The sequence below is a fragment of the Artibeus jamaicensis genome, unplaced genomic scaffold (assembly GCF_021234435.1).
Source record: "Artibeus jamaicensis isolate MK-2021 breed Jamaican fruit bat unplaced genomic scaffold, CSHL_Jam_final scaffold_916, whole genome shotgun sequence".
NCBI classification, from domain to species: domain Eukaryota; kingdom Metazoa; phylum Chordata; class Mammalia; order Chiroptera; family Phyllostomidae; genus Artibeus; species Artibeus jamaicensis.
In genome coordinates, this window is record NW_026522059.1 from 66,517,452 (window position 1) to 66,540,660 (window position 23,209).

The following is a 23,209-nucleotide window of genomic DNA, read 5'->3' on the forward strand; positions in this document are numbered from 1 at the left end:
CAGAATCAGGATGATGGTGGCCTCCTAAAAAGAGTATGGAAGTCTTCCCTCTTTTTGGGTTTCTTGGCATAGTTTGAGAAGGATCAGGGTTAGCTCTTTCTTAAATGTTTGGAAAAATTCTCCTGTGAAATTTCTTGGTCTAGGGCTTTTGTGTACCACAATTTTTTTTATTACTGCTTCAATTTTACTAGCTTTTCTTGGTCTTTTCAGGCTTTCTGCTTCTTGATTTAGTTCAGAAGGATTATGTTTCCAGAAATTTGTCCATTTCACCCATATTTTCAAATTTCTTGGCATATAGTTTTTTGTAGTAATTTCTTACAATCCCTTGTATTTCTGGGGTATCAGTTGTAATTTCTCTTCTTTCATTTCTTTTTTTTTAAATCTTTTAAAATATATTTTATTGCTGTTCAATTACAGTTGTCTGCCTTTTCTTCCCACCAATCCCTCCTACCCCAGCCAAACCCACCTTCTTCCCTTACTTCTAACCACCCCCCTTGATTTTATTTATGTATCCTTTATAGTAGCTCCTAAAAACCCTTCCCCTCATTACCCTTTGTTCCTTCTCCTCCGGTTACTGTCAGATTGTTCTCTCTTTTTTTTTTGAATTTTATTATTTTTATTTTAAATATATTTTATTAATTATGCCATTACAGTTGTTCTATTCCCCCCTTCATTCCCCTCCACCCTGCACACCCCTCCCCCACCATTCTCCCCTTTAGTTTATGACAACGTGTCTCAAGTTCTTTAGATTCTATATTTCCCATATTATTCTTGCCCTCCCCCTATCTATTTCCTACCTACCATCTATGCTACTTATTTTCTGTAACTTCTCCCCCCTTCTCCTTCTCCAACTCCCCTGTTGCTAACCCTCCATGTGATTTCCATTTCTATGGTTCTGCTCCTGATCTAGCTGTCCTCTTAGTTTGCTTTTGTTTTAGGTGTGGTTGTTAATAACTGTGAGTTTGCTGTCCTTTCACTGTTCATCTTTTTTATCTTCTTTTTCTTAGGTAAGTCCCTTTAACATTTCATAGAATAAGGGCTTGGTGATGATGAACTTCTTGAATTTGACCTTATCTGAGAAGCACTTTATCTGTCCTTCCATTCTAAATGAAAGCTTTGCTGGATAGATCAATCTTAGATGTAGGTCTTTGGATTTCATGACTTGGAATACTTCTTTCCAGCCCCTTCTTGCCTGTAAGGTCTCTTTTGAGAAATCTGCTGACAGTCTGATGGGAACTCCTTTGTAGGTGACTGTCCCCTTATCTCTTGCTGCTTCTAGGATTCTCTCCTTCATTTTAATCTTGGCTAATGTAATTATGATGTGCCTTGGTGTGTTCCTCCTTGGGTCCAACTTCTTTGGGACTCTCTGAGCTTCCTGGATTTCCTGGAAGTCTATTTCCTTTGCCAGATTGGGGAAATTCTCTTTTATTGTTTGTTCAAATAACTTTTTCACTCATGGCTGTTTTTCTTCCCCTTCTGGTACCCCTATAATTTGGATGTTGGAACATTTAAAGATGTCCTGAAGATTCCTAAGCCTCTCCTCATTTTTTTGAATTCTTGTTTCTTTATTCTTTTCTGTTTGGTCATTTTTTTCCTCCTTCTGGTCTACTCCTTTGATTTGAGTCCCAGTTTCCTTTTCATTACTATTGGTTTCATGTCCATTCCCATCCATTTCAATTAGTTTAGCCTTCATATGTTCCTCTAATTTGTGACTGAACTCAACCAGTTCTGTGAGCATCCTGATCACCAGTGTTTTGAAGTACGCATCTGAAAGTTTGACTATCTCTTGATTGCTTAGATTTATCAGCTCTGGGGCTCTGAATTGTTCTTGAGCCATGTTTTGATCTGTTTGTGCCTGTTACGTAGGAGGAGCAGAGCCTTAGTTGTTCACCAGGGTGGGGCCACCCAGGTCACTGGCTTGTGATGCTGTATGTGGGGGCGGGGTCAAAGAGGTACAATGGTGGTTCCCTCTGCTGCTTCCTGCATCTGGGGCCTGCAAGGTCTGTTTCACTGCTAGCTCCTTTACCAGTTTATCTGTGCACGAATGTGTGACCATGATCAGCCCTCAGTGTGTCCACCACCTTGCGCCCTCAGTAGGTCAGCCTACTTCTCCACACCTGGGATCCACCCACGGCTGCCGGCACACCTGGGTCATGTGCCCGGGTTGGTCCTGTGGATCTTTCCTGCCTGACCCCGCTCTGCTGCTGACTCTGCTCCTCTTACTGGTTTGGCTGAAGGACTCGTTGTTGTCAGACTTCCGTGTAGTTCAATTTTCTGTGGTTTGGCTGCATTTTTGTAGCTAAAACTTTGTTGTTTTTAAACTTAGTTGTGCGAGAAGGTGCAGTGCTTCCACCTATGCTTCCATCTTGGCGGAAATCCCTCCTCTTTCATTTCTGATTTTATTTACTTGGGTACTTTCTTTTTTTTCTTGATGAGTCTGGTTAAAGGCTTGTCCATTTTGTTAATCTTTTCAAAGAACCAGCTCCTGGATTTATTGATCATTTGAATTGTTCTTTTATTCTCTATGTCATTTAATTCTGTTCTAATCACAATTATTTCATTCCTTCTACTTGCTCTGGGCTTTGTTTGTTGTTGTTCCTCCACTTCTTGTAGATGTGGGGTTGAGTTGTTTATTTAAAATCTTTCTATATTTTTTAGGTAGGCCTGTATTGCTATGAACTTCCCTCTCAGGACTGCCTTTGCTGTATCTCATAGGTTTTGGACTGTCTTATGTTGTTTTCATTTGTTTCCGGAAGCTTTTTGATTTCTTCCTTGATCTCATTATTAACCCATTCATTTTTAATACCATGCTATGCAGTCTCCATGAGTTTGAATGTTTTGAGTTTTTTTCCCCTGAGGTTGGTTTCTCATTTCAAACCCTTGTGGTCCGAGAAAACACTTGAAATGATTTCAATTTTCTTGAATTTTGGATGGCTTGTTTTGTGTCCTATCATGTGATCTATCTTTGAAAATATTACATTTGAAAAGAATATGTATTTTGCTTCTTTGGGATGAAAGGCTCTATATATGTCAGTTAAGTCCATATGACCTAAGACATTGTTCAGTATTTCAATATCTTTGTTGATAGTTTGTTTGGAAGATCTATTCATTGTTTACAGTGGGGTATTAAAACCCCCTACTATAATTGTGTTGCTCTCAATATCTTTCTTGACATCTCCAAGATTTTCCTTATATATTTGGGTGCTCCTATGTTGGGTGCATATATATTTACAATATTTATGTCTTCTTTATGGATTCTTCCCTTGAGTATTATGAAGTGTTCTTCTGGGTCTCTTTTTATGGCCTTTGTTTTGAGGTTTGTTTTGTGTGATATAAGTATTGCTATCCTGGCCTTTTTTTTTCTGTCTATTTGTTTGGAATATTTTTTTCCAACCCTTCACTTTCAGTCTGTGTAGGTCTTTTGTTCTGAGGTGGGTCTCTTATAGGCACTATATGTTTGGGTAATGTTTTCTTATCCATTCAGCTACCCTATGTCTTTTGATTGGAGCATTTAACCCATTTACATTTATAGTTTATTGATAGGTATTTATTCGTTTTTCCTCTTTGTATCTGGTTTCCTCTCTTATATGTGTGCATGCTCTTTTTCTTTAATTTCTTAAAGCAGTCTCTTTAGCATATCTTGAAATGTCGGTTTGTTAGAAGGGTATTCTTTTAGCCTTCTTTTGTCTGGGAAACTCCTTATTTCACCTTCCATTTTAATTGAGAGCCTTTCTGTGTAGTGTACTCTTGGTTGCAGGCCTTTGCTTTTCATTACTTGGAATATTTCTTTCAACTCCCTTCTGACTTTTGTTTCTGTTGAGAAGTAAGCTGCTAGCTTTATCAGAGCTCCCTTATATGTTTTTTTTTCCATATCTCCTTTGCTGCCTTTAAGATTTTCTCTTTGTCTTTGGATTTTGCCATTTTAATTATCATTAAATAGTTAATCATAATTAAATGTTTCTTGGAGTTGGCCTGTTTGGGCTCATCCTGACTGGGACCCTACATACTTCCTGGACTTGTATGACCTTTTCTCTCATCAAATTAGGGAAGTTTTCCATCATTACTTTTTCAAACAAGTTTTCTATCCCTTGCTCCTCTTCTTCTCCTGGTATCCCTATTATGTGGATATTATTACATTTCATGTCCTGAAGTTCCCTTAAGCCCTCTTCATTCTTTTTGTGTCTTTTTTTCCTTTTCTTGATCTTTCTAGGAATTTTTTTCCACTTTGTCCTCCAGCTCACTGATCCGATTCTGTGTTATCGAGCCTGCCTTTGATTCCTTCTACTATGTTCTTCCTTTCAGAAATTGTATACTTCATTTTCTCATGGATTTGTTGACAGTTTCTATCTACTTTTTCTTGCTGATGTAGTTCTCAATAAGTTCCTTGCAGCTTCCCTGCAGTTTTTGGTAATTCTTACTGAGCTTATTGAGCCTTTTTTAACCATCGTTTTGAACTCAATATCTGATAGTTGACTTGCCTCTATTTCATTTAGCACTGTTTCTGAGAATTCCTTTTTTTTTTTGGACTGGGAGTTGTTTCTTTGCCTTCCCATTTTGGGGGAGATTCTTCTTGTTTGCCTCTTCTTCTTAAATTGATCTGCTTTGACTCCCTGAATTTGTGGTGTGAACTTCTATGGTAGGAGACCTGTGTGATTCAGTGGTGCAGTATTCTTGATCTCCTGAACTTTATGGTTTGGGATGCCTTTTATACCATTTATGTTGGCTTTCTGGATGTAATTGGGTTTTGATTGTTGGGCCACTCTTTGGTGGATCCTTCCCTCCAGCTGATTGACTGAGGGTCACTCTGCCCACCACAACACCTTGTATGCTCTTGTGCAGGTACTGCCAAAAAAACCCCACAAAGCCCCAAAACAAACCCACACCCACCAAAATAACTCCCTCCCTCAATCTCACTATGAACAGCAAGTTAACAAGTATTAATAAGGGTGTAAAGAGATTAAGATTATTATAGGAAAGGAGAGTGAATATGAGATGGCCTACTAAAAGAAAAATGATTTTGAGAGGGTAGAGGGAGGAGCATGAATAAGAATTGAGAATCAAAACAATACAAAGAGAAAAAGTAAAATTTGTATAGTAAATAAAAAAGGAAATGAAGAAGGTAGTTATGAATAAGGGGAGGGGAGTGTATAGTATTAGGTTTAAAAAGATATTAACATAATATAAAGTGATAGAAAAAAAAGAAAGGAAAAATTAAATAAGTAATAAAAATATAGGAGCCTTATTAGAGAGAAAGAGCTACCACAGCACTATCAACAACAAATGAGCTAAAATTAATATAGGTGGGATGGGAATAACAGGGAAAAAAGAAAGAAAGAATAGCTTAAGAGATGTTAGAGGAATGGGAAGTGATTTCGAGATGAGAGAGGGAGAGGGAATACTGAGTAAGGAATGAAAACCAGGCCAAGACAAGGAAAAATTGAAATTTGAGATGAAAAGGAGAAAGAAAAAAGGGGGAAAAGGAAAAATGACAGGATGAAAGAGAAAAATAAGAAAGGAAAATAGGCCAGACAGGGAAAAATTAAAATTTGAGATAAAAAAAAGAGTAGGAGAAAGGGACAATAAAGTTTGATATTGAAATGCAAAATTAGTGAAGATCTAGAGATAAAATTTAAAAAAATTAAACAACAACTACCCTGTCCATAACCAATATGCAAAGATTGCTAAAGGTTGAGAGAAAATGTGGACATTTTGAAAGTGGGAAAAAGAATGTGAGATGACCATTGACAAGAAAATTGGTTTTGAAAGGCTGAATGGGAGACAAATAAGAGTGTGTAATGAAGACATGTTGTAGCAAAAGAGAAAATAAAATTTAAATGAAAATAGGGGAAAGGAGAAGGTGAAATGAAGTAATAGAAGGGAGAGGCAAAATATATGAATTGAAATAAACTATAGTATAAAATATAGTGACTTAATATGCAAAACTTGAAGGACAAGAAATGAATGTTAAAAAGCTATGCAGGAGAGAAAATATCACAAATCATGGAGAAGACCACAGTGGATTTCATCTTGGTAGCATCTAGTATTTACCACTGTTTATTATTTCTGGATCTGCCTGTGGTGATTTCAGATGTTGGCCCCGTCTGAGACATCCAGGAGTCTACTGTCTGTGGCTGTCTCCTTCAGTTGTTAATCTAGTCAGACTGCACTCAGCAGTTAGGCTTCTACCACAGGGTGGGGCAAATATCTCCTGGGGGAGGGGCTAGTGCTTCCCATCAGGCTGCTGCCATGGGGGGTAGGGGGTTCTGCCTGACCAAGTAGTCTGCTGCCCATATGAGGGATGACTTGGCACTGGGATCCTAGAGTCTATTTTCTCAGCTCTCTCCCCAAAGCCTCCATCTCCAGGCTTTCTTCAGCCTTCTCTATCCCACTCTGCCCCTGCTTTTGCTGGAACCCCAGGTAAATGGCTGCAAATAAAATTTTGTGTGTTGGCCCTTTAAATGTCTCTGCATCTCCAGACTTCCATTTCTGGCAGAGTACAATTCTGCCACTTTTTACCACTGGATGTTATCTGTATACTTTTTGGGCTCTGGTGCTCTAGACTGGGGATCCCAGCTTAGGGTTTAGATCCCACACTTCTCAGGGGGATCCAACTGGCTGCTTAAGTATCCTTCCAGTGCTGCTGCCTGTGGGTACACAGCCAGCCTTCTTGAGTCTCCACTGTACTTTTTTATAGTCAGTTCTGAAAATGATTCCTGTCTGTCCAAGGTTATAATAAGGGTTCTCTCTCACTGTTGTCCAGTTGTTTATTCCAGGTGATTTCTCCACAATACAGTTGTAATTTCTGATTGGTCCTGGGAGAAGGTTAGTGTGACCTCTATTCACTCCTCCACCATCTTGGGACCCACCATATTGTCTTCTAAAGGTTTGTTCCTTCTTCTATCCTTAGCATTAATGAGATTTCTAGTTGGTTCACATACTCATCAGCACTTGGTACTGTTCATCTTTAACTTTAATCATTCTAGTGTGTCTGTGTGATTTTAATATGCATTGACCTGATGTCTAGTCATGTTGAGCACTTTTTCATATGCTTATTGGCTATGTATATAATCTCTTGTGAAGCATCTGTTCAAATCATTTGATCATTTTAAACTTGGGTTGTGTGTCATCTCATTATTGACTTGCAATAGCTCTTTGTACAATCTGGATAAAAAAACCATTTTTCTTTCTTTAAGGTGTGCTTCATTATTTTTATTTCTTTATGGTACAACATAACATTTAAATTTTATAATAAAGGATAAGTAGGGAAGTACTTCTCAAATTGCATTATGGAAAAAAGTCACTTGGAAACCCTGTTCAATGAAGATATGCAAATTTTGATTCAGCAGATGGGGACAGGTGCTAAAGTTATACATTTATTTTTTTTTTAGGTTTTTATTTTTATTTTCAATTACAGTTGTCTGCATTTACCTCCCACCTCTCCCTCCACCACCCTAGCCATCCCCACCTCCCTTCCTTGCTTCCACCCCACCTTGGTTTTGTCCATGTGTCTTTTATAGTTGTTCCTGAAAACCCTTCCCTGCTTACCCCCATTATCCCTTCCCACCTCCCCTCTGGTTACTGTCAGATTATTCTTAATCTCAATGTTTCTGGTTATATTTTTCTTGCTTGTTTGTTTAGGTTCCAGTTAAAGGTGAGATTATGTGGTATTTGTCCCTCACTGCCTGGCTTATTTTACTTAACATAATGCCCTCCAGTTCTATGAATGCTGTTGCAAAGGGTAGGAGCTCCTTCTTTCTTTCTGCTGTGTAGTATTCCATTGTGTAAGTGTACCATAGTTTTTTGATCCATTCATTTACTGATAGGCACTTAGGTTGCTTCCAATGCTTGACTATTGTAAATTGTGCTGCTATGAACATTGGGGTGCACAGGTTCTTTTGGATTGGTGTTTCAGGGTTCTTAGGATATAATCCCAGGAGTGATAATTGCTAGGTCAAAAGGCAGTTCTATTTTTAGTTTTCTGAAAAAGCCCCTTTTCAATACATGGTTTTATAAAAGTTTTTTCACAGTCTGTGGATTGCTTTTTTTTTTTACTGTGTTTTTTTGAAGAGAAAAAGTTCTTCATTTTAATTCAATCCATTCTATCAACTTATCTTTTATATTTGTGCAAAATAACTATGTTTGAGAAGTTTTTACCTAACTATAGGGGACAAATTATTTTTCTACATTAAGTAATAGTTTTAGCTTTTACATTTAAGTCTTTGATTATTTATGAGTTAAATTTTATATATGCTGTATATCATTCTCTCTTTCTTTTCCTTTTGATATTCTAATTAAACCTATATTTAACCTTTTAATATTATCCTTTAAGCTCTATTAAAAATTTTTATCTCTGTTCTTCACTGTGGATAATTTCTATCTATCTGCATTCAAGTTCATATGCTTTCTTCTGACATATCAATATGACTGTTAAGTTTATCCAGTGAACTTTTTAAAATATATTTTATCGATTATGACATTACAGTTCTATTTCCCCCTTCATTCCCCTCCACCCTGCACACCCCCTCCCCCATCCCCCTTTAGTTTATGACCAAGTGTCTCAAGTTCTTTAGATTCTATATTTCCCATACTATTCTTGCCCTCCCCCTATCTATTTTCTACCTACCATCTATGCTACTTCTTTTCTGTACCGTCTCCCCCCTTCTCCTGCCACTCCCCTATTGCTAGCCCTCCATGTGATTTCCATTTCTATGGTTCTGCTCCTGATCTAGCTGTCCTTTTAGTTTGCTTTTTTTTTAGGTATACTTGTTAATAACTGTGAGTTTGCTGTCCTTTCACTGTTCATGTTTTTTATCTTCTTTTTCTTAGGTAAGTCCCTTTAACATTTCATATAATAGGGGCTTGGTGATGATGAACTCCTTAAATTTGATCTTATCTGAGAAGCACTTTATCTGTCCTTCCATTCTAAATGAAAGCTTTGCTGGATAGATCAATCTTGGATGTAGGTCTTTGGATTTCATGACTTGGAATACTTCTTTCCATCCCTTTCTTGCCTGTAAGGTCTCTTTTGAGAAATCTGCTGACAGCCTGATGGGAACTCCTTTGTAGGTGACTGTCCCCTTATCTCTTGCTGCTTCTAGAATCCTCTCCTTCATTTTAATCTTGGCTAATGTAATGATGATGTGCCTTAGTGTGTTCCTCCTTGGGTCCAACTTCTTTGGGACTCTCTGAGCTTCCTGGATTTCCTGGGAGTCTATTTCCTTTGCCAGATTGGGGAAGTTCTCCTTTATTATTTATTCAAATAAGTTTTCCACTTGTGGCTGTTCCTCTTCCCCTTCTGGTACCCTGTAATTTGGATGTTGGAATGTTTAAAGATGTTCTGAAGGTTCCTAAGCCTCTCCTCATTTTTTTGAATTCTTGTTTCTTCATCCTTTTCTGTTTGGTCATTTTTTTCCTCTTTCTGATCTGCTTCATTGATTTGAGTCCCAGTTTCCTTTTCATTACTATTGGTTTCATGTCCATTCCCATTCATTTCAATTAGTTTAGCCTTTATATGTTCCTCTAATTTGGGACTATAATCAACCAGTTCTGTGAGCATCCTGATCACCAGTGTTTTGAAGTGTGCATCTGAAAGTTTGGCTATCTCTTGGTCGCTTAGATTTATCGGCTCTGGGGCTCTGCATTGTTCTTGAGCCATGTTTTGATCTGTTCATGCCTGTTACGTAGGAGGAGCAGAGCCTTAAATGTTCACCAGGGCAGGGCCACCCAGGTCGCTGGTTTGTGATGTTGCATGTGGGGGCGGGGTCAGAGAGGGACAATGGTGGTCCCCTCTGCCACTTTCGCCACTGGGGCCTGCATGGTCTGTCTCACTGCTAGCTCCTTCACCAGTTTATCTGCCCTCGAATGTGTGGCTGTGGTCAGCCCTCAGTGGATCCACCACCTTGTGCCCTCAGTAGGTCAGCCTACTTCTCCACACCTGGGATCCACCCACGGCTGTTGGCACACCTGGGTTGCATGCCTGGGTTGGTCCAGTGGATCTTTCCTGCCTGACCCCGCTCTGCCGCTGGCTCTGCCCCTCTTACTGGTTTGGCTGAAGGGTTCGTTGTTGTCAGACTTCCATATAGTTCAATTTTCTGTGGTTTGGCTGCATTTTTGTTGCTAAAACTTTGTTGTTTTTAAACTTCGTTGTGCAAGAAGGTGCAGTGCTTCTACCTATGTCTTCATCTTGGCGGAAGTCTGAACTTTTTGTTTTAAAATATTTTTAGTTCTAAAATTTTTATTTGGCTTTCTTTTATTATTTCTGTTTTCTGCTGAGACTTCCCATTACTCTGCTGAAATTTCTCATACATCAAAAAAGATGCTTTTTAAAATTTCATGTAGCCAATTTTATACCCTGTAAGTTTCACATTTGGTTCATTGGGTTGGACAGTTTTAATTTTTCTTTTTTTGAGAATGTGTTCCATTTTCTTTATGTTGAGTGATTTTTTATTCTATGTATTATGAATGTTAAGATATAGAGATTCTGGATTCTGTTATTTTTCTCTGATGAGTATTGTTTCCTTGGTGTTAGCCCATAATTTTCTTAGCTAGGCTTGAACTGCAGTCTTTTTTCTTGTGCTGCAGGTCTTATCTCAGTTCAGCCCTACATGGTTTGTGGGTATAGAGTTGGAAATCACTCTCTGGCTCATTTTTTGTAAAACAGGTATCCCCATTGCAGACTCCACCCAGTTTCTGGTGATAAACTGGAGAGACAGGAACTCACTGTATAGATCCCACCACTTTTTCCTTCAGCATGAACACTGCTGAGTCCCTGTGCTTATGTTCCTGCTGCAGTTCCAGTAGCCAGTTGCTTTTGCACCATATCTGGTATTAGAGTCATTTTCTACATGGAGGTTGTCTGCAGAATTTTGGTCCAGCATATCTGGAAGCAAAACTCCTAGTGTCCTTTTTTAATAGTAAAATTTTATATTTCATATTAGTGATAATTAATGACCTAAGAATGTTTTTCTTAATTCTGCATCTTTAGACTAGTTATGAAACAAGGAAAGAATTCATTCACTTGAACATTAATTTTAACTCAATATATAAAATTCTGTATGATTAGCTTTGAAATTAAATTTCTAAACTACATATACCTACGTAGTACAAGTTAACTCTTGTACTACAAGAGTTAGTACAAGTTAACTCTAAGAGGTAGTACAAGTTAACTCTAAAACTGTTTAGTAATTGCTAATTCATGCAAGAGATACAAAGAGGTATTAAAAAGTAGCCCTTGTCCTCCAGTAAGTTTATAATCTAACAGAGCAGATAAAAGGAATGCATAAAAACTGTGGCAACATGGCTGTTCCTGATACTAGAAGAGAACATAGGTATATGGGGAGTCCAGAAGGGGGAAGATGATTTTTCATTGGAGAAATCAGAAAAAAACTTCATGAAATACCTGGTATGTGGGCTGGTCAGAAGATGACTATGGGCTGGGGGGAATCATGAAGAAGGGGAATTTCAAGAAGAAGCACCAGGGAAGGGAAAGTGGTGAATCTATACCTGAGGTTCTCAAACTTCAGTGCCTGCAAGAATGACCTAGGAAATCTTGTCAGAATGTTGATCCTTGGGCCTTAGCAGAAATTCTGATTCAGAAGCTCTGGGAGATGATGTAGGTACATGAATTTTTAAAATCACCCAAAATATTTTCATTTCGGTGTTCAGGGACCACTTGTCACCAAAGTTGCTGAGAGTGGGAAATGTGTATAGAAGTGACAGGAGATAATCTAGGTTAGTTGGAACTGGGTGGTAGAGATTCTCAGAAGTCTTGGTAACAAGTTTGTTTTGGGGCCTTTACAGAGGTAGAAATGTCACTTATTTTAGAGTTATACTTTCAGATATTTATACCTGAAATCATATAGTATTAAGAATTTACATCAAAATTCAGTTGGGCAGGCAGGAGGTAGAGAGAAAGGGTGAGTGTGGATGATGTTAACTTGGCCACATGCGGATAGGTAATTGTTAAAGCTGGTGATGGGTTCACTATGCTTCATTATTCTACATGTGTGCATGTTTGAAAGTTTTCATAATAATAAGTAAATAAAAAGAGATTGGGGGGAAAATGGTGGAAAAAAAGGAAAGAACAGACAAAGTTAGAGATGCACTAAGGTGCTGTGGCTTGTTTGCCAGATGGCTTGTCTATAAACCTTCCTTGCTATCCTTCAAGTTTCTTATCTTTAAATGGGGATAACAGTACATAATTGACTGGGTTGTTTGGGAGATTAAGTGAGATAATGTAATGTAAAGCACTTAGCACAGTGCCTGTCCTACCATGTTCCATAATAGAGCTTATTTTTATTATGATTCAACTTTGGCAGACATTTGAGCACCAGAGTGACAGAAATCTATTTAGAAAGCACTAGAAAAGAGTACAGGGTCCAGCAGAAGTAACTCTTGCTTGAGTATGGTTAGTAGGGTACCATAATCATGTCTCATATGAAATGGACAGCTATTGGAACATTTCACCTGAAATGTCACATGGTGTGCTTGAGTGTGACATTGTTATGTTACAGAATTACATGCTTATGGTTTTGTAATAAAAGAGGGGCATTACTTGTGCCAGACCCTGTATTTCTGTTTACTGGGGTTACTACACAAGGAAATGAAAATTGCAGTATTGAGCCAGAGAAAATAGCAAAACAGGTCACACCCACCTGAGCCTTCAGGCTCACCTGGGAGGCCCCTGCCCAGAGCTAGGTGAATGAGGAGTCTACTTTAGTGACGGAGGGGTAGATTTTTTGCCTGAACGAAGCCAGGGCACCGAAGGGATGAGACTGTTAGGGACCAGCCAAGGTATGCATTTCAAGGCCAGAGCAGTGGCAGGGGACACCTGTGCAGTAAAGGGGCATGTATGAGATCGTGGCCACTTAACTTGGAGGTTAGGATATGCAGACAATAAAAACCCTAAGCCAAAGGTGAATAGCTAAAGATTTTATTAAGCAAGAGCAAAGCAAAAGCAAGAATCAAGATCATACATCACCAGATGGGAAATCATCAACACCTGAACATAGACACTGGGGAATCCCAGAGACAGCATTTGGGGTCCGACTGGGAAAGTTCCAAGCAAAGCATCCTTCTCTCAGGTGAGATTCCAAAGTCTCACTTTGGGGGCTGTGGTTAAATATGTTTTAGACAAAAGTGGCTATGCACCAAAGGCCTTGTGTGACTTGACTAACCAACAGGTACCTCTGGGAGAAGGGCCAATTCTCCCTGGGAGACAGCATGCCTATATTTTCATTCTTACAATAAAGGTCATGGCTCGGGCATAAATAGGGAGAATTCCTAATGTCCCTTTAATCTGTCAACACCAGAGCTAAGAGAAGCAAATATAAGTGGGGACTGGCAGATGCAGGGCCTACCTTACTGGGCTAAGTAAGTGGGAGGCAGATTCAGAGTGAGGAATTGAAGGGGTTTAATGGGACATCAAGACAGGCTCAGGAAGTCTTACCAAAATGATCAACCAGGTCAGAGAAAGTTCTAGAGTAAGTTCCACCCTGAGACCCATGAAGCTAATGTATCAGAGAGGTAGGGAGCCATGGTGAACTTGCAGGGGGGTAAGAAGCGGAGAGGGGGATTTTGAGAGACTCTTCAGTTTCCCTGGGAGGCTGGTTGTGCTCTGTGAGACTGGTGAGGCAGTGCCCTGATTCGGAACTCTGGATTCCTATACAGCCTCCCACCTGGAATGGCTGCTTCACACAGACTGGGGTTACTGGGGTTTGCACTAAGCTGGGGGAGTCTTCCCTGTGGCCTCTGCTGTTTGACTTTTCTAAGAATAACCTGTCTCATCTGGCTTTAGCTGCAATGGTTTAGTCTAATGAAACATGAATGATATAGCAAGTTGTAAATACTTGTATTATCCTTTCCAAACCTATGCCCTTTTAAAGGACACCTCAAAATATCACTTGTGGAAATGCACAGCTGCTTGTACATGACCTGAACTTACCTCCACAAAGTGTGGTTACAAGCTTCCTTTTACATGAAGGACCCTCCCTGCCTCTGCCTCCCAGTCTGGCAAGTGCTCTGTGAGAAATGGTTTAGGTTCATGATGGTTATGAGAACCTAACTGATGGGTCCTGGTCTGAATTTGCTTGACTTAGTGATTAAGTAACTAGCAAAGCTTAGAGAATGGAGGCTCTCATTCTCAGTAATTTAATTATTTGTTTTAACTCAAAACAGCAAAACAAACACAAAAAACTTACTTGTATTAACTGGCAATATATTTTTGGTGAACATTTCTTTTAATATTTACTTATTTTTAGAAAGAGGGAAAAGGAGGGAGAAAAACATCAGTATGAGAAATATTCATCAACTGCCTCTTGCACACAGCCCGAGGGGGGACCAAATCTGCGGCCCAAGCATGTGCCTTGACTGGGAATCGAACCAGTGCAGTGGTCTTTCACTTTATGTGATGATCCCTAAATAACTGAGCCATGCTGACCAGAGCTTGGTGAACATTTTTAAGACAGTAAAATTACTCAAGGCATTTACCCTATATTTATTTTACTGCTGTAGACCTGTGCTAAATCTAACTAATCATATTAAACATGCTTATAATAACATGCTTATAAAAACTTTTCAGAAATTCAGAATAGTGACACTGATTTATATTTATTGATATGCAAAGATGTATATGCACAGGGAGGGGCAAAAGTAGGTTTACAGTTCTTATGGAAAATAATGGAATAATTAATAATATAAGAATAAACTGTGTGTTTTATATACTCACAGCTGTAAACTCACTTTTTTATACCCTGTATATAAAAAATAAGGTTTTAGAAGAACATTTTTGTTAAGCTAATTTTTTGTAATAAAACATCTCAAATATGTGTGTGTTTGTTTATACATAGAAAAATACTTTATAATATGGTTACATCTTGTGATGTGGTTACTAGTAATCTCTATTTTTTTCTTGATACTTGGGTATTGTATGAAATTTGTAAGGGAAGTAAGCTTTTTGTAATAAGAGAAATTAATCCCTTTTGGTGAGAAATATGTGTATACCACTTAAATTGTGCTTAAACATTATCAGAGATTGAAAGGCCTCAGGCTTTCTCCACAGATAGTCATTTACAAGGCACAAACATGTTGAAAACAAGCAACATATTCTAGTTAGAGGAAAATAATACTTAAAAATCAAAATGTTTCAGAGAACATGGTTCTTGTGAAAATTGGGCCTGTGTGATACTGGGGAGCTTACAAATGTTCAGTGTGATTCCAAGAGCTGAAGACACCCCCTGAGGTGACCTAATCTAAGGCTGCACTTCATGCTGAGGAAAGTGAAGCCAAGGTAATATAGGTTGTGGCAGAACCAGACCTGGGTCCTTGCTCAGGAAGCCTGAGCCCCATTCCACTGTCCCTTTCTGCCTTTGAGGTGACACCCTCTGATTTCTGGATATGTACACTTCAAACATTCCAAATGTTTCCTCTCATGACTTTGCTCTTCAAGCAAAGAATGCTGATATACTTAATTTTTGAAGCCATATGTATTTGTACACTGGTGAGAATTTAGCAAAAGAGTTGCTTTATCAGGTATGACCTATAACTTAGAAAATTTCATTGCAATATTTTTAGTTCCTGGTAGATGAAAGGTGATGTTTCTCAGCTTTCTGTGCAGGTCACTGCACTAACACTGCTCACTTTATATGTTGACACAGTCTTCTCTTCTCACTGACAGCTGGCCACATTCCGCACCCTCCTCTGCACCACGGAGGGCGAAGCAGCCACCTTCTTGCTAAGCAATCACCGTCCACCTCAGCCTCTGAAGGGCCGACGAGTGAGGGCCTCATTCCACTAAATGCTGTTGCCAGTGGACCACCCCCAAATGTGCCTGCAGAGAGAAAACAAAACCAATTGGGACACAAAAATTCCTACTGATGGTTCTTTCCTAGAATTCTAGTTTGCAGGTACCATTGTACTATCAGCCTCAGGAACTATCAGCCAAGAAAATCAGATCTCTTTAATCAAACCGAGTTGACTTGTCTGTCTCAGATTTGCACTCTTGGGTCTTCAAGCAGAAAACACTGTGTTATATGTGTTAAAACCCATGAAATATGTCCTCTTCAACCTGAGGGAAAACATGCTGGCATGGCAAACCTTAGAATGTATGAAATATTTCCCTTGTTTTATAGACCAAATAAATCATGTCTCTCTGTGATGTTTGTGAAAAACTTAAATTCATTTCCAGAATAATAGAATTGGAACACCTTTTCCTAAACAACTGATTCTGCTTAATGTCTTGATATCATTCTAGTTCATAAAAAGTTGATAATGTTTCCAATTTTAAAGAGAATTTGATTTTGATTATGTTGCTGATTCATGATGCCTTTGCCAAAATGAACAATATGAGAGTTGTTGGGAGCAGTGGTGGAATATAGCCACCTCCTGTGTCTACTGCATGCTCAGCAATAGCCCACACAATTTTGGTGAAGAATTCTTCAGGATGTAAGTGTCTGTTTAAACTTGAATGAATTGTTATACATCACATTCACTGGTGATGTTAATGATAAACTGGCTAAAGACTGATGAGATGCAGTGCTGGCCGACTCAGAGCAAGAGGTCCTTTGAAAGGGGGAGCTCACAGACACAGTGCAAGCTGCTGAGGCATGGCGATGCATGGCTTACTCTGCCCTGCATTTTGGCCACAGGGCATGCCATCTCTGCAGCTCATTTTTCTGTCAATGGCTGGGAAAACTTACCTGGGGCTTAGATAAATGTACAAGCTGTCCATATACCCACCCATTTCTGGGGCAAAACCCACCTCCCCTTAATCATGTCCTTTGGTCTTTAAGTAATTTTGCAAAGTGGCTCTTGATGTTCACTTTAACCTATTACTCTCGTATATTTTGTATTTGTTTTGGGTGAAGGAGGATGGGGTGGGGGGATCTCTATGCTCTTTCTGGTACAAGGAGTGGCATTATTCATTAACTTAGTAACCACACAGACTTGACTTAGTAACCATTAGACTTGACCACATGCTGTTATCTTCTGAGAGAAGTTTAACCAAGTTTCCTTGATTTTGATGATTTGTTTAGGACACCCCTCTTCTGAGTGTAGACTTTGTAATTGAAAATATTCTGATAGTCTCCTTGACAAGGTGTCAGTAACTTGTGTAATGACGATGCACGTGGTTGCAAAAGACAGGCTCCTAGAGACTGAGGCTAACGTCTTAGTCACTGTGATTCTTACCCTCCCCAAACTCCCACCCCAGTATCCAGCTTGAGACCTTGCAGAGAATTCTAAGGTTGTAGTAAATATCTAATGAATCAACTATTTTTTTCTAATTTTATTTTGTCTTTGGTAATTCTCTTACTGCTTGGGATCAATGCCCCGTAAGTCAATGTAACAAGTAAAATGTAAGCTCTCTTGAAAGTGGTTTCTTCTTAAAGGAGTACTTATTAAATCTGCTTGTGTAACCAGCTATTCTAATGGTTTTAAAAATACCAATGGGAAGGCGCTTCTTTAGTTTAGAAAGACATATTGTAAAGTATCCTAGTCTGAGAAAGAAGTGTTTTAAACTCAGAGAAGGTAAGATGTTGTACCTGTGTGGAGTGGGGATTCTAATTACTGGGTGTGAGAGGTACCTCTTTGTAACTTGTGGTTTCTGCTACAGTGTTGGGTTGGTTCAATGGTACGAATTGGATTTTCATGGACTAAAAATGTTACCTTGAAGATTATCTACTAATTTATTTCTCTCTCAGAGGCTAAAGCTGTCAGGACGTGTTCAAGTTGTTATCTTCTGAGACTATTAAAGAACTGTAAAAGCTAGTAGAGTTCTCTCTTGTTTCCCACAACATATATTGTATGTATGTTTGTTAGGCATTCGTATTTTAATTTAAATTGGATTCAACCACAATAAAGAATGCAAGACAAACTTTGAACTGTATCAGGGACTGTATCTGCAAGACACAGAATGAAATTACATTTTTACACTTTTTATTTAGAAAATAATTTCAAACAGAAAAACTGCAAGCAGAGCAAAAAACATTCTTGTTCTGAATTATTTGAGAGTGAGTTGCCAACCTGCTGCTACAAATGTGAATGTGTCCTGTGAGCTGGCACGTTTACCCAATATGACATGAAACATCTGACCATGAGGTGGACTGGCCTGTCATCACCTTCCTCCCTAGAGAGTAGGTATCATTTCTCAGTCTGTCTTTGCTCTTCAGGACCCTACTCTTTTGAAGATAATAGGCAAATTATTTTTTAAGATTTTACTTATTTATTTTTACAGAATAGAGAAGGGAGGAAGAAAGAGAGGGAGAGAAACATTGATGCAAGAGAGAAACATCAACTGGTTGCTTTTTGTACACACCCCAACCAGAGCAATGCCCTCAACCCAGGCATATGCCCTAACTGGGAATTGAACCAGCAGTCTTTTACTCTGAAGGACAATGCCCCACCAACTGGCCCACACTGGTCAGGGCAAAGGCCAGTTATTTTGTAGAATGTCCCTCAATTTGGGTTTGATCCCTGCTTCACTGAGATTAGATTACGATTATGCGTGGGTAGCAGGGCTATCCCCAGAACAATGCCCATGCTGCATCTCCTTCACTGCCTGTGATCAGGAAACCTCCTCTGACTTTTCTTATAGTATACACTCACTTTTATCACTGGCTAAGGTGATGTCTGTGAGGCTTCTCCACTGTGCTTACTATTTTATCCTCTGTAGGAAACATATTTGTGCAAGGATGTGCACTGAGATCATGTAAATAATCCTGTACCTCATTAAACTTATAATTTATTCACTTATTTCCACTATGGACCTAGCAATTTTTATTTCATTCAATGTACTCTAGTCTATTATCGTTATTGGCAACTTTTTTCACTGGCAGATTGTTTTTAATTCGGCCAATAGGATTGTCTTTGAGCTGGCCTGTGTCCTTCAACGTGTTTCTACTTCCTTGCTTTCTGATGCAATTTGCTATAAAAGGTGAATCACAATCCCATCATCTCACATTATCTGACACAGGATTAGTTATTCTGTTTCAGATACTTGTGGGTTCACTCTTCCTTTCTGGCCCTTCCTCACTTTTACTGTTACATCTTTCTTACCACTTTACTTCCCAACATGAACTCCAAGCCAACCAATTTGTGTTAATTTCTGCTTAGGTTCTGGAGGAACTGTATCATTTTCTCTAAATTAAGGTTGAGTCCTTAAATTTGAGTGCAAACTACATACTGTTGTCACTCGAGGTCCTGGCCGAGAAGTTCCCTGGATTTTGCCAACATAAATCTTTCACCTGTGTTTGCTTCTAACATACTGTGTCACTCCTGTTCTGAGCACTCAGTTTTAAAAAGCTCCTTCCCAGCCCTTTCCCTTCTCCTGATCATATATTTCTGTGAGGTCTGACCATGAATTCCATGTCTTTGTGCCACATCCTTTCCCAGGCACCTTGTATTTTACTGCCCTCCCTCTCATCCCCCTCCTTTACCCTCACAGAGTGTCTAGGGCCCTGTCCAAGTTCTAGCTTCTCTCAGAAAAAGGCAATAATCTATCTTGGCAGATTAGTGATGATCTAGCTTTCTTACTAGGTCATGGCAATGTAAAAGGGAATGTGTGTCTGGGTGTAAGTCAAGGGGTTATTTTCTTAAGGAATTTTGTAGATTGATACATCTTGATAAAATACTTCAGGTCCAGAGTCAAGCCCTTACTTCTACAAGGTCAGAAACCTAATTTGTTAACAAAATAAATTCCTTTTGCAGGTACAGACGCCATAACTGAGTTTATAAGTCTTATACATAGAGCAAAAGTCAAGTTATTAATGCATAATGAAGAATGCAAATCTTGCATTAGGTGGAATATTCCAATCAGCATGATAGTTCATCAGAATCAGCAGTTGGCTTGGCAAGTATGGAACTCAGAACAAAGGATACAAATAGAAGTAAGTGTTTTATATTATCAGATCTGGAATAGTCTGAAAACTCCAACTCACCAAAGGGGGATTTTCAAAATGACTTCATAAAAATAGAATTTCGTTGGCTGTACCTCCCAGAATTATCTCTAAAATATGGATTATTTTTCTAAGAGGACTAAAATACTTCGTCTATTGGATAATGTTTTCTTAATGTTAGATTATGCTTGGATAAACTCCATTAATATGTACTTCTGTGGTATTCCATTTTCTATTCTTCTGTGACAAACCAATTTTTCCCTGGTTCTTTGAATGTGTCAATACAGTCACTCAAATCAAGTAGTTTCAAATCTAAAGGACACTCTGACCTTTAAGAAAATTTTTTATGTCTGCTCTTATCTATAAGGTATAGATTATAAGACTCTATAGAGCTCTTTGGCTAATGTATAGAACTTTAAACTTCTTCTTATTTTCAGATTTTTTGGAAAGTCCCAGTACAGTCCCCAAGTACACACTGTTGATGTTACAGTATCAAAAATGATGTTTCATTTTTTTGCAGAAAAAAAAAAAGAAAATTATATAGCATACCTAAAATAATTTAATATAGCCTGTTTCTTCATTTCACCCTGTTTTATTTTCATGGAAATTTTCTTCCAGGAAAACTTAGCTTTTGATGCAGATGAGAAGCTGTAAGATAAAATCAAGAATACAGATGACATGAGAGGCACTGATTGATCCATTTCAGTTAGGCTAGTCACAATTCTGTGACCAAGTAGATATTTTGTAGGTATAGAGACTTTAGAAGACAATTTTCGGGGTTGTTATATAATAAGAATCTTTGGGATCCACAAAACTCCTACAGCCCTGATCCCGAGGGTTTCCCCATTATTGTTCACCTAACCTTTCCCTTGACGTGGCAACTATGCCCACTAGACATCTGCAGTGAGGCAGTGAAACAACAGGGCCCCAGCCCTTATATACTTGCTCCTGTTACATCACTTTACTGTCTGAGCTTTTTTCTTTAGAAACTGGTGCTTGACATACATGGGCTTGGAGTGCTCCAAATAAACAAGGAAATCTTCTGTTGTGTTTGTAGTTTTTCAGAGGTGCACATTTAGCCATTTGCTCACTCACCACGAGTCTGAAATTCGAGCCCCAGTGATTCTTCTACTTAATGGACTCTAAAGGGGAAGGATTCACAGGAACAAGTATAAGAACCATATGGACACAAACTAAGGTGGCAGTGGGGAGGGATGGAAGGGAGATGGGGAGCACTTGGGGGGTGGGCTGGGATGGGAGTAAAAGACAGAAAACTGTACTTGAATAACAATTAAAAATAAATAAATAAATAAAAATAAAATACAATCTCTGTAAAAATTAAAAAAAAAAAAGAAAAAGCAAAAGCAAATCTTAATCAGGTTTCTAACCAATATAGTCAAAGAGGAGGCAGAGAGTTCTGTTTTCTTGATTATGAGGATATACTTTCTATGGCAGGCAAAAATCTCCTTGTCACGGGTAATGAAAATATATCCTTGTTAACAATTAGTAAGATGTAAAGGATATAGGGACACACTCCATTTGAAAATTTTAATAAAAGAAAGAACTGAGATAATATCTATTACTTTCTAGTGTTCAATAGTAAATACTTGAATTAGTCCCTCTGATTACTGTTTATTGTAAATGTGTTAATTTACCACCAAGTCAGGTAATATTTTCAAATAACTTGACTCAAATGCTGTTGTTCTGTGATAATTTCATACAGGTGAGCTTACCTGTGAATACTCTGCAACTAAGTCATAAACAAAGCCAAAGTTGTCTCTACTGCTCCTGTCCACATCCTTTACTCCCCCTTTGTCTTGGCACAGAATCCAAGAAATACCATATGCATCAATTTAATGACTTACCAGACATACATACACACACGTGCACCCAGATGTGTGTGTGGGTGTGTGTCTCCACCTCTTCTGTCCTCCACTGAGATAGCTGGTTTCCTCTCTCCCCTCCATCTACTCCTTTATGGTTTGTACTTCTTTCTCTACTTCATTCCTTCTCTGGTGATTTTTTTCTGACCCATGACTTTATATAACATTCACTATATTGATTATACCTATATTCATATCTCTAACCCCAGACCTTTCCCTGAACTTCTAACAGTCCAGCTGCCTTTGGGATAGCCCCCTGGCATGTGTGATAGACACCTGACAACCCAACCACCCATCCACAACAGAAACCTCCATTCCTCTGACCTCCCCCTCCCAGGAGTGTTATGTCAGCAAACGGCATAAGCAGATCCTCAAGACTCACAACCATGTTCAACCGTGTCTTTGAACCACAGCCATCTGTGAGCAAGACCTGAGGACTCTTCTACCACAGGGCTTCCTGCTTCTCTTGCTCCCTGGTCTTCTCCTCACAGCTACTTGCTCAGCAACCACTAGGAAGAAAACTCAAGTCCTAAGTTGGTTTACAGGGCTCTACGTGGTCTGTGCATCTGCTGCCCCACTCTCAGCTGCTGTCCCATGCTCTGGTCTCCAACCCCCACATTTCTTCTCCCTCTGCAGGCCTCCTGACCTTCATATCTGACATTTTGTGCTAGAAGCCCCTCCCCTGGATTTTCACATGGCTCATCCTCATTTCTTCCAATGTCACTTCCTCAAAGAGGTTTTCCCTAACTGCTCCCAAGTTGCACTGTTATTCTGTTTCTCCTGACCTTGCTTTATGTTCTTCTGTAGCACTTAACATAAGGCACAGAACATTAAACTATTGATTTCTAATGTTGTCTTTCTGTCTCTACCACCAGAATGTAACTTGTTAAGAACAGGGTTTTTATTTGTTTAACCAGTGTTCCCAGCATCCAGTAGTGCTTGGCTTATGATAGATATCAATAAATATTTAGTGAGCAAATGAATATTTTTCCATGTACATTTAACATAACATACATAGTTGTTCAAAGGGCTCAAACTTACAACTAGAAGATGAATAAGTCCTGGGGTATAAAGCCCATCCTAGTGATAACAGTCAACAATAACTGTATTATAAAGTTCAAAGTTGCTGAAAGACTAGGTCATAAATATTATCACCACAGAAAAGGAAAGGTGATTACATGAAGTGGTAGAACTAAACCTACAGTGGAAATCACATTGTAATATGTAAAGATATCAAACCAACACACTACATTTTAAACTTACAGTGTTATATGTCAATTACATCTCCATTGTTAATGGATTAACAATATAATCTTTAATTTTCTGGTTTAGTTTTGTGCTTCTGTAGAAGATCGGGTATAGAGTTATAATTGTATATTAACTTTGCTTTATATAGAGCATGCAGAATTTCATAAATACTTTAGAAATATATCTTTA

The 23,209-nt window shown here is 38.7% G+C and overlaps 1 protein-coding gene across 2 annotated transcripts in view; it reads left to right on the forward strand.

Annotated features, from left to right (window-relative positions):
* The window catches only part of LOC119043150 (carbonic anhydrase 13), a 44,119-nt gene extending 26,261 nt beyond the window's left edge, over positions 1–17,858 (forward strand). For both annotated transcript variants that reach the window (XM_053660803.1, XM_053660802.1), the window contains one exon: positions 15,674–17,858. In XM_053660803.1, the coding sequence (XP_053516778.1) occupies positions 15,674–15,793 (120 nt within the window). In that variant the 3' untranslated portion in view covers positions 15,794–17,858. The remainder of the gene's footprint in view (positions 1–15,673) is intronic.
* The last annotated feature ends 5,351 nt before the right edge of the window (positions 17,859–23,209 follow it).